The following is a 12,309-nucleotide window of genomic DNA, read 5'->3' on the forward strand; positions in this document are numbered from 1 at the left end:
CAGCAGTTACATGGTTCACAAGTGTCCAAGCCACAGCAGATCATAGACTTTATTGAGATTAGAAGAATTTTGAAAGTTCCCTCTACACATTCACAGGTTCAGGCTCAGACTGAGGGCATACAATTCTGAAGCAGCCTTTGTGTATATAATGGCAGGTGCATGGCAGCAGTGAATTGAATGGGTGATGGAGAGTCTTATTCTAGAATAATAAGCAGAAATTTAATGGCAACTGAAGGAAAACTCAAGCAAATGCATGCAGATCAGTAATCTGATATGGAGTACGCAAATGTCAGGCAGCTCTAAATACAGGGCTGAAGTTCGGTCAAACTTAAAGCCAAGGCAGAAAATCTGTTTAAAGGATAGGAAGTCAGAACCATGGGCATTAGAGATTCAGATCAACTGAGGTTTTATCTTGTCAGAACATCTGAAAATACATTCAAGAGGAACAGGAAGGCATTAATCTCTGTCTTTCGATGCACTCCAATCAAGAAATGAGGCCAAATCTGATTATCACAAGATAGGGGACAGCCATACCCATACTACATCAGACAATGCATAGAGCACTACAACTATTCCTAACCTGGTATAATATCATCACTATCAGCAAGTGAAGCAAATCAGTAACCCAGTCAGAGTTCAAAATTGTCTTGACCTAAATGGTTCTGACTTTTGTCTGGAGAGGGGGAGCAGATCCTTGTGGTAACAGTGATAATGGTTATAATGATGTAAATAATTATGTCAATGATTACACTAAGTGCATCAGTAAGTAGAAGGAGACTTCTCGATTAATGTAGACTAAATAGAGATAAACCTGGTGAGGTTGCGGGGGAGGGGAGATGTGTTATACCAATGTTAATTTTAGGCGGTTCGTGATCACAGGTACCTAATATAGGCAGTCAATGATTTCCTGCAATTTTCTAATAGTTTACTAAAAACGCAGCAGTTTAGAAATGGAACATTAGTTACTGAGGCAAAGAAAGGAAATAGAATCAAGAGAATGGCGCTGGAAAAGCACAGCAGGTCAGGCAACATCCGAGGAGCAGGAAAATCAATGTTTCAGGCAAAATGTCGATTTTCCTGCTCCTCAGATGCTGTCTGACCTACTGTGCTTTTCCAGCGCCACTCTTGACTCTAATCTCTAGCATCTGCAGTCCTCACTTTCGCCTAAAGAAAGGAAACAGCCAACCCATGCCAGATGAGAAAACTTTACCAATCCTGGAGCCATTCTGTAGAATGAAGGAATACAGGCAACACACTCCCATGTCGCAGTGGTTCTCTGCCTTTTTATGGTGGCCTTTGGTTGTGTTCAGCAGTCTGGGTACCAAGAGTCACTGTTCTTCCTTCGGGCTGATGTAGGAGAATTCCTGGTCTATCACAAAGAGGTGGTGTGGGATATCTCCATTGATCGTCTTGCCCTTCCCTACCTTTTGTCCATGTTAACTACCTTTTTTGGAGGTGGGAATACAATGTCAATCACCTGCCTAACCTTCTTGACCAATAGCCATGGGGTAGCTACTCAGGATAACCTTTGTCCACTTCTACCTTAAAGTTAGTTTTCATTCCTTCTAGCATCAAAAACATTCTCATTTCCTGCACACGACATTTCTAATGGTATAGGGTGACACCTGATAAATCTTTGATGAGACCTGGATGATTCTTGACATCTCTTCTCTGTCTTTGTACAGAGACGTGGTTACATTTGTAGAAGGGCGAGTTACTAAGTGACATGAGGCTGCACAGGGGTTACCATATACGGAATGCACAGGTTTTAGGGGATCTCCAGTTCTCAACTCTGCGATCCATGTAAATAATGATGATGTAACTGACCACATGACTCTGACATCCGTTGAGATTGATCAGTTGAAGAGAGATATCTCAGTCATGCAGTAGAGAGCTGCATGTGATAATCTACTTTGTACAGATGTAAAGGAGTGTTGCACCACATAAACAGACTATTTAGAGATAAGGTTCAAGCAGTCTCAGACGCAGGATATGTGCAGACACCCACAGCCTACAATAACCTCCTGACTGGTTTCTCAATATGCGGGATAGCAATTGTCTTAAACCACAAGATAAAGCATCAGAGTAGTGATAAACGGCTCCATTTCGGAATGGCAGGCAGTGACCAGTGGGGTACCGCAGGGATCAGTGCTGGGACCCCAGCTTTTTACAATATTAATGATATAGAAGATGGTATTAGTAATAACATTAGCAAATTTGCTGATGATACTAAGCTGGGTGGCAGGGTGAAATGTGAGGAGGATGTAAGGAGATTACAGGGTGAGTGGACAGGTTAGGTGAGTGGTCAAATGCATGGCAGATGCAGTTTAATGTGGATAAATGTATGGTTATCCACTTTGGTGGCAAGAACAGGAAGGCAGATTACTACCTAAATGGAATCAATTTAGGTAAAGGGGCAGTACAAAGAGATCTGGGTGTAGGTACAGCAGGTAGTGAAGAAGGCTAATAGCATGCTGGCCTTCATAACAAGAGGAATTGAGTATAGAAGCAAAGAGGTTCTTCTGCAGCTTAAAGGGCCCTGGTGAGACCACACCTGGAGTATTGTCTGCAGTTTTGGTCTCCAAATTTGAGGAAAGACATTCTGGCTATTGAGGGAGTGCAGAGTAGGTTCATGAGGTCAATTCCTGGAATGGCGGGACTACCTTATGCTGAAAGACTGGAGTGACTGGGCTTGCATACCCTTGAGTTTAGAAGACTGAGAGGGGATCTGATTGAGACGTATAAGATTATGAAATGATTGGACGCTCTGGAGGCAGGAAACATGTTTCTGCTGATGGGTGAGGGCCGAACCAGAGGACACAGCTTAAAAATTCGGGGTAGACCATTTAGAACAGAGACGAGTAGAAACTTCTTCACCCAGAGAGTGGTGGCTGTGTGGAATGCTCTGCCCCAGAGGGCAGTGGAGGCCCAGTCTCTGGATTCATTTAAGAAAGAGTTAGATAGAGCTCTCAAGAATGGTGGAATCAAGGGTTATGGAGATAAGGCAGGAACAGGATACTGATTAAGGCTGATCAGCCATGATCATACTGAATGGTGGTGCAGGTTCGAAGGGCAGAATGGCCTATTCCTGCACCTATTGTCTATCACTCTCCTTACTAATAAAATGGTGGGAGCCTTGTTAAGTGACAGGAATTCTAGATTTTAGCATCTGGTACCATTTTCACAATGATGTAGAGGTTCCCATCATTGTGAATGTTCGGTTCATTACATATATGGGTATTATATATAAATTATATTGTATTTCATTTTGAATACACATGACAAAAGATGATTTGATTCAATTCCAGTAGTCATTTTTAATGTAGCCCTACCCCTTTAACATATCTTGCCTTGTGCTGAAGAGGGAGTTATTGAGTCAACATTTCCTTGCATTCAAAACAGCTAGCTTTGGATTCCTGATTTTTGCTTTGAATAACAATCATTATTTTCAACATGACTGTTTGAGCTGCAGAAGCATGAATCCTCAACAAGCAGAACTATGTAAGTCAGTGGCGGTTTATATTTGTGCTCAGTGCCTCTTTTAATAGTAGAAAAGTAAGAGTTCTTGCTCGTTCTGTGTGCCATCTTTAACTTATTAACATTCAGCAAAGCAACAAGGGGCCCCCAGTAACAATCAGTCGGACTGAACAACGGGCTTCACAGTGCGTGAACGTTTAGATTATTAAACTGCTATGCAGGCAGTTCTAAAGGCTCCGAGTACTTCTGGTGCAAAGCAACAAGTTTCTCATGGGGCTCGAACACAAGGAGAAATGGAATTGAAATGATTTCCACAGCATTTGAAGCACTTTTGTTCCACCTTGAGGGAGTGTCTCGGCTCGCAGTAAACAACAATTTTCAGACAGTGGCTTGAGTGTTAGATTCCAGGATCTGGTTGTGTAGAATGGTGCCTGGTAGGCGTGGGCAAGATTTAATTTCTGTATGTCAGCTGCAGGTGTCTGCCTCCAAAGCAGGCAGAGAATTGGGCAAAGGCTTTCCAACTGGGACTCCCAAAGGAATACGAGGTGAATTGATTTTAGGAAGAACAAATGATCTGGAATCTCTCAGTGACCACCAGGTATCTCAAAGTGAGATACAATCAATGATTTGAAGTGTCGTCCACGCATTGCGGCTGTCAATTAACTCCCATAAACAATACTATGGTAGTAACCAGATATTCTTTCACCTGTGATTTTTATTGAATGATAAAGCATTGATCTGCTTTCCAGGAATAACTCGTTTGTTCTTCCCTGCAACGGTACCACGCAATACTTTGCATTTACCCGTACAGGGCAGATGGGATGTTTGTTCAGTGTTTCTTCTGAAAGATGGCACCCCTAACAGTGCAGCACTCCCTCAGAGCTGCACTGGAGTGTCAGCATCATGTCGCCCTGTGCAGATACCTTGGAGTAAGTCTTGCACTCAAACCTTGTGACTCAGAGGCTAGAGGGTGCCCCATCAGATTCTTGGATTTGTTGCATTAGTTGCAATGAACTGAGTTAATGTATTATAATTGCTTTAAAAATAAATTCATATCAACAGTCACTTTACTTTTGGGTAATTGACGTTGGGGACAATGGGCTGAATGGCATCTATCTGTACCAAGAATCTTTCTGTATTTCAAATTTCTGTCTTCAGTGAGTCTGAGTGACATCAGTAGGTATTAAAATGAGCGTGAAATCTACTCCTTCAGACCATTTTCTGGATCAGTGGTGCTGGAAGAGCACAGCAGTTCAGGCAGCATCCGACGAGCAGCAAAATCGACGTTTCGGGCAAAAGCCCTTCATCAGGAATAAAGGCAGAGAGCCTGAAGCGTGGAGAGATAAGCTAGAGGAGGGTGGGGGTGGGGAGAAAGTAGTCGTGCTACTCCACCCTCCTCTAGCTTATCTCTCCATGCTTCAGGCTCTCTGCCTTTATTCCTGATGAAGGGCTTTTGCCCGAAACGTCGATTTTGCTGCTCGTTGGATGCTGCCTGAATTGCTGTGCTCTTCCAGCACCACTGATCCAGAATCTGGTTTCCAGCATCTGCAGTCATTGTTTTTACCTCCTTCAGACCATTGCCAAGGCAGTGAAGATCAACATTTATCTCACTGCAATAAAGGATGGTAGGATCCTGAGAGTGTGTCGATATTGTCAGGAGACTAGGGGGTGAAGGTTTCCCCAGACAGACATGTGTCCGTATTTTTGTGGGTGTTGAGGGGTTTGCAAGAATTAGTATTTATTGTGAGTCCCCTGTTATAGAGGCAGAGTACACATTAACAGAAAGAAGGCAAGGTCGTCATAGACGTCATATTATTTTTGATTCCGATATTAAACAGTTTATGTTTCATTTCTTATAGATTAATATCTCCTGCAGTTACAGTGGGTGAACTTCTAACTCAGCTTGAATTCAAAGGCAAACACTGGTTGGGCACATTCTTTTTATTTTACCGGTGTTTTTGTGTTTCAAACATATTATAAGGGGATATTTCTGCCAATTCAAGACTAAAGTAGCTGCTGAAAAACAACAGGCCCTGTTTCACATGTTGGATCCACTCTCTTTCTCATCAAAGATGGGATTCCCTACAGTGCGGAAACAGGCCCTTCAGCCCAACAAGTCCACACCAACCCTCTGAAAAGTAACCCACACAGACCCATTTCCCTCTGACTAGTGCACCTAACACTATGGCCAATTCACCTGACCTGCACATCTTTGGACAGTGGGAGGAAATCAGAGCACCCAGAAGAAACCCACACAGACACGGGGAGAATGTGCAAACTCCACACAGACAGTCACCCAAGACTGGAATCAAACCTGTGACCCTGGTGCAATGAGGCAGCAGTGCTAACCATTGAGCCACCATGTTACACCATCCACAACTCCACTGATCTTTGTGTCATCTGCAAACTTACTAACCCACCCATCTATGTTTTCAACCAAGTCAATTATATATATCACAAACAACAGAGATCCCCTTATAGATCCCTGTGGAACCCAGTAACCATGGACATCCAGCCATAAAACACACTTCTATACCAGCCCTTGTTTTCTATGGGCAAGCCAAGCCCGGTGACCATGGATCCCATGCATCTTCATATTCTTGATGAGAGACCTTGTTGAAATCCTTCCTAAAGTCCGTGTAGCCAACATCCATTACTCTACTCTCATTGATCACCTTCATCACTTCCTCAAGAAATTCATTCAGGTCAGTAAGACATGACCTGCCTTGCACAAAGCCTTGCTGACTGTCCCTGATTAGACCATACCTTTCCAAATGTGTGCAAATCCTATCCTTAAAAATCCTATCCTATCTTCAATAGCTTCCAACCACGAATGTGAAACTCACTACTCGGTAGTTTCCTGGATTATTCCTATTTCCCTTCTTGAACAGGTGAACAATATTAGCTACTTGCCAGTCCTTCGCTGGCTAGCAAGGATTCAGAGATTTTGGTCAAGGCCCGGCAATCTCCTCTCTTGCCTCTGTCAAAGATGCCATTGGGCCCTGGGGACTTAGCCACCATCCAGCTCTTCAAGAGACCCAACACCACTTCTTTATTGATCTCAAAATGCACTAGTATTTTAGCATGAAACACACTAATCTCACTATCCTCCATGGCCTTCTCCTGGGTGAATACTGATGCAAAGTATTCATTTGGGATGTCTCCCACCTGCACAGCCTCCAATCACATGTCCCCTTCATGAGTGGCCTGACCCTTTCCCTCGTTATCCTCTTGTTTTTAATGCATGTATAGAATGTCTTGGGCTTCTCTTTAACCCTACTTACAAAGGTCATTTCATAGCACCTCCGCGCTCTCCTAATTTCCTGTTGGAGTCCTTTCCTGCTTTCGCTATATTCCTCACAGGCCCTGTCCAATGCTAGCTTCCTAAACCTTACTTCTGCTCCTTTTTCTCTTTTGACTAAATTCACAACTTCCTTCATTATCAAAGGGTTCCTTACCTTGCCATTCTGTCTTTCCTCCTCATTGGAACATGCCAGTTCAGATCTCTGATCAGTAGATCTTTAAACAACTCCCACATTTCAAATGTAGACTTGCCCAAACACAACTCCTTCCAATTAACAATCCCTAGCTCCTCTCTAATTTGCCATAATTTTCCCTCCCCCAATTTAGTACCTTCCTACAAGGTCCTGACTTATCCTTATTCTTAACTACCTTGAAACATACAGAGTAACAATGACTGTTTCCAAATGTTCTCACACTGAAAAGTCAGTCACCTGACCTGGCTCATTAGCCAGTACAAAGCTCAGTATGGCTCCTCCTCGAGTTGGCTGTTAAAGCCTCTAACTCTAAGGAAGTCCCAGTTAATGTGGGGAAGTTAAAGTCACTGACTATGACAACCCTATTGTTATTGCCTCTTTCAATAATGCAACTTGTCCACCTCTTTTACTTCCCTCTCTATCTCATCTAAAACAACAAAATCCTGGAACACAGAGCAGCCAGCCCAGTCCCTCTCTCATCAAAGTCTCTGTAATGGCCACAACATCATTGTCCTTTGCGCTGATTCAGGCTCTGAGCTCATCTGCCTTACCCATAATACTCCTTGCGTTGAAATGAACACAATTCAGCCACAGAGATTACTCGCCTCAAGTTTCTGCTTTTCAGCCTCTTTCCCAACTTTCCCTGTACTCAATCTGCTGGATCTCAGCACGCTTTCTCCTTATGTTGTTGGTACCAATGTGCACAACAACCTCTGACTGCTCCCCCTCCTCCTTAAGAAATGCTGGAAGATTTGCAACAGAGACCGTGTTAATTCATCGAGTTATCTCATAGCATTGAGAACAAGAAAATATAATGTTAAAATGAGAGCTGTGTGTAAAAGTGATACTAGGAAGCGTATCTTCACACAGCATAGCAGAAATCTGAAACTTCCTCAGCTGATGTATGTGTGCTCTGTCTGTTGACACTTTCACAATTGAGGTGAACAGATATTTGTTGAGTAAAATTTAAAGGGATAGGGAGCAAAGGGAAATTAAGTGATCTAACTGAACAGTCCTGAAGGGCTGAATGGTCCTTTGCCATTCATATGTTCCTAAGTTGTTTGCCACTTTTTAAGTGCAAAGCAGCAAGAAAGGATGTACAGAAGTGAGTGCACTCAAACAGTTCATTTACTTACATCTGCCATGTGAGAAAGTTCCATTGTTTCAGGCCCTGAAGATGTACACGGGTTGGTCAATGGAACTTGCAACAGCTGACTGCTGCTCTATATGTCAAATTATATTGGACCCGTGCTATCATTGAAGAGACTGAAGATATACATTTCCTTTTTTTGAAAGATTGCCTTCAAATTGGGCCTAATTTCTCCACTGGACATCGTCATTGTAAGGCATAGGACTACAGCGTGAGAGATAAAGATACAGTGGGAATGACAGGGGTCGAGTAAGGGAGCAGTGAACAGTGTTCTGGACAAAGGTACAACTTGAGGGACAGGCTACAATGGGGGAGCAGTGTACAGTGTGAGTGAAAGGGTACACTGAGGGAGTAGTACACAGTATGGGTGAAAGGGTACACTGAGGGAGCAGTATACAGTGTGAGTGAAAGGGTACACTAAGGGAGCAGTATACAGTGTGAGTGAAAGGGTACACTAAGGGAGCAGTATGCAGTGTGAGTGAAAGGGTACACTGAGGGAGCAGTATACAGTATGGGTGAAAGGATACACTGAGGGAGCAGTATACAGTGTGAGTGAAAGGATACACTAGGGAGCAGTATATTGTGTGAGTGAAAGGGTACACGAGGGAGCAGTATATTGTGTGAGCGAAAGGGTACACGAGGGAGCAGTATACAGTGTGAGTGAAAGGGTACACTGAGGGAGCAGTATACAGTGTGAGTGAAAGGGTACACTGAGGGAGCAGTATACAGTATGGGTGAAAGGATACACTGCGGGAGCAGTATACAGTGTGAGTGAAAGGGTACACTAGGGAGCAGCATACAATGTGAGTGAAAGGGTACACTGAGGGAGCAGTATACAGTATGGGTGAAAGTGTACACTGAGGGAGCAGTATACAGTATGAGTGAAAGGGTACACTGAGGGAGCAGTATACAGTGTGAGTGAAAGGATACATTGAGGGAGCAGTATACAGTATGCGTGAACGGGTATACTGAGGGAGCAGTATACAGTGTGAGTGAAAGGGTACACTGAGGGAGCAGTATACAGTATGGGTGAAAGTGTACACTGAGGGAGCAGTATACAGTATGGGCACAATGAAGGATCTGTTAGTGCTAATGGTCTAAAATCAATCACTCATCCGGAATCATTGAACTCCATGGATTAGTTTATTTAAAACAGTAAATCACATTATAACTTATGAAACAGACATGACAGCAATCAGCTGATTTCTATGTTGTAGCTTTGCAAATCCAAAACTAACTGACAAGCAAGGGCACTATAAATGAAACACATGGAGTGCTTAAAGATTAATCTGTTAAAGGCAAAGTACACATACAGCATTCCATTCTTTCCGAAGAAAGGTTTAACTGTCTACATTAACAAGAAAGCCTGTGAGTCTGTTTAATGCATAGGTAATTTTCTGATGCAGTCAGATCCGTGATGATGACAGTTTCTGAGTGTGCTGTCTATTACCACAGTCCTCAGTGATATTTATCAGTTATTCGTGTCTGTGTTGGCAAGTTTCTTTTTCATGGAGTGTTGCTGCTGTTCCAAGATGTGCTCATCTTAATTCACCACAGCTGAGATTTGTTCCAGATGAGCTTTCACCTCATTCTTCAGGCTGTTTTGAGCAGTACAAATCTCCTTAGCATTTATTGTTTTATTCCTTTAGAAGCTTCTTGCTTTGGACATGGATTCTTCTAATACCATGGAAGTTTTAAACTTCTGATGGTCAAGCATATTTTCTGCTTAGAACCTGATCTTATAACTGTCCAGCCTCCTCAACTTCTTTTTTCTTTTCTTTTTGTCTTCTTTTGAATTTTGTACCTCTTCCTTGTGCTGTTACAGTGTGTTTGATTTCCTGCATGTCCTGCTTGACTTCTTCCCCTGGAGTATCATTGCATGACATTTATTTCTAGGTTGAAACTTTATTGCTGGAACAGCACAGCAGGTCAGGCAGCATCCAGGGAACAGGACATTTATTTCTGTCTCATGAATGATCAGCAGCTCCTTTATGTATCTCCGGCTGCTTTTGGAGAACTGTCATCTTCTCTGGAAATGCTTTCAGCTCAAGCCAATGTTTCTGTAATGGCTTCTGCTGAGTCTGACCTGTTTTATGTGCAAATTGTTCTGGAACTTCCATTAAACCGGCAATATTTTCATTGGATTGGTGATGAGAGCTCTTCCTTCTTTCTGTCTTTCCCTTTGAGACCTACTTTGTATAACTCCTAAATATGTCATCTTGAAGTTGGTATTCTCAAGTTTAGATTTATGCTGCAGTAGTTGCATCCCCATTTCCTCTTCAACTTTAATTTTCTCTCCACAGCAGGAGATTTTAGTTACGCTAATTCACGAGGAAATGAAGTATTCAATTTTTCTTTATATTTAGTTCTGCAAGTGTTCCATGAAAAGTCTGTTGTGTTTTGGTTCTGTAGTTGATGTCTTACAAGGTTCATGGATGGTGATTAATCATAGACTATGCAAAGTCACAGCATGCTGATACTGATGGTCCAGCAACAACTGCGCCTTCCAGATTAATTGACTGTATTTGCACTCCAGCACTATTGACCCTGCACATGGAATTTAACAAACCATTGTAAGTTTAAAGTTTTACTTTCATAGGTTTCTTCATGAATTCCCATGCCTATGAGTACACAGTTTCTTGGAACTTTCAAGGATAGTATTCTTGATACTTGGTCCCATGTCAACTTTCATCAATAACAAATATTTTCTGAGGACAGATAATTGGAAATCTTTTCAACACTTGGACAGTGTGATGACATTGATGTCTTCCATGGGACTGACAGTGTGAAACATATGTTTATTCCTCTGTTGATGTATATTTTGTTCCAAAAATCTGGACAACCCAAGTTTCTGTACAATGGTAGATGCTTTGTTATCGGACAGCCGGCGAGAGTCTCAATATCCCCAAAGTAGCCATGTGTCTACTTGTGGTGACACTTCTCCATGAATCTCTACCCTACACACAAAGACAGTATTTTTTTATAGGGATTAAACAAAAGGTTTATCAGTCACATGTTCGATTGTCATTACATAGTTTAAGATAGGTAATTATGAATTTACAAAACTCAATGAATGTCGATGTCCTGTGATAACATGTGAATGGATTACAGGGACTGATTATCGTTTCTTCATGATTATTTGTTGATGGGAAGAGATTAAGATAGAAGAGTCTTGCCTGCTCTAAATGGGAGATTCATATACCTATGCTAATATAGAGGGGAAGTAAGACAATGGGAGCAGGAGGCAGTTTAACTGGGTTGTGGCCAAGGCTATCAGTCTTGTCTGGGAAGGACAAATACCTCTGTCTGAGGCTACAGAGGAATCCACATATGTGGCTCCACTGGGCACCTCTTCTGGGATACAGTCAGTCTCTCCCCTACTATGTTAAAAATCACACAACACCAGGTTATAGTCCCTCAGGTTTAATTGGAAGCACTAGCTTTCAGAGCACTGCTCATTCATCAGGTGGTTGTGAAGGACACAATTGTAAGACACAGTATTTATATTAAGTGAGTGTGGGAGTGTGTATGTCTGTAGGAGTATATATGAGTGCCTGTGTGCGTGTCTGTGTATAGGAGTTTCTGTGTGTATGTGTGCGTGTCTGTGTGTGTGTGTGTCTGTGTGTGTGTATAGTGGAATGGTGGTCACCTGTAGTGTGACATGAGGCCAAGGTCCCAGTTGAGGCCCTCCCTATGGGTACCGAACTTAGCTATCAGCCTCTGCTCAGCCACTTTTCGCTGCTGCCTGTCCAGAAGTCCGCCTTGGAGGATGGTCACCTGAAGGTCCGAGGTCGAAGGTCCCATACCACTAAAGTGTTCCCCAACTGGGAGGTAGCACACCTGTCTGTTGATTGTTGTGCGAAGCCCATTCATCCGTTGCTGTAGCCTCTGCTCGGTTTCACCAATGTACCATGCCTCAGGGCATCCTTGCCTGCAACGTATGAGATAGATAACGTTGGCTGAGTCACATGAGTACCTGCCACGTACTTGGTGGGAATGCTTCCAATTAAATCTGTTGGACTATAACTTGGTGTTGTGTGATTTTTAACTTTGTACACCCCAGTCCAACACCGGCATCTCCAAATCAGTCCTCCCTACTGAGATGTTCTGTCTATATTGTAGGAGGACAGGTTTCCAATTGATACTGAGCTGAAAATGTGTTGCTGGAAAAGCGCAGCAGGTCAG

General features: G+C 42.8%; 1 protein-coding gene across 1 annotated transcript in view; it reads left to right on the forward strand.

Annotated features, from left to right (window-relative positions):
* The first annotated feature begins 3,375 nt into the window (after positions 1–3,375).
* The window catches only part of LOC122559164 (protein SSUH2 homolog), a 56,971-nt gene continuing 48,037 nt past the window's right edge, over positions 3,376–12,309 (forward strand). The window contains exon 1 of the mRNA XM_043708537.2: positions 3,376–3,501. Within this exon, the coding sequence (XP_043564472.2) occupies positions 3,477–3,501 (25 nt within the window). The 5' untranslated portion in view covers positions 3,376–3,476. The remainder of the gene's footprint in view (positions 3,502–12,309) is intronic.

Source organism: Chiloscyllium plagiosum, unplaced genomic scaffold (genome assembly GCF_037043375.1).
Source record: "Chiloscyllium plagiosum isolate Xiang-an unplaced genomic scaffold, Cpla_swu_hap1 HiC_scaffold_14, whole genome shotgun sequence".
NCBI classification, from domain to species: Eukaryota; Metazoa; Chordata; class Chondrichthyes; order Orectolobiformes; family Hemiscylliidae; genus Chiloscyllium; species Chiloscyllium plagiosum.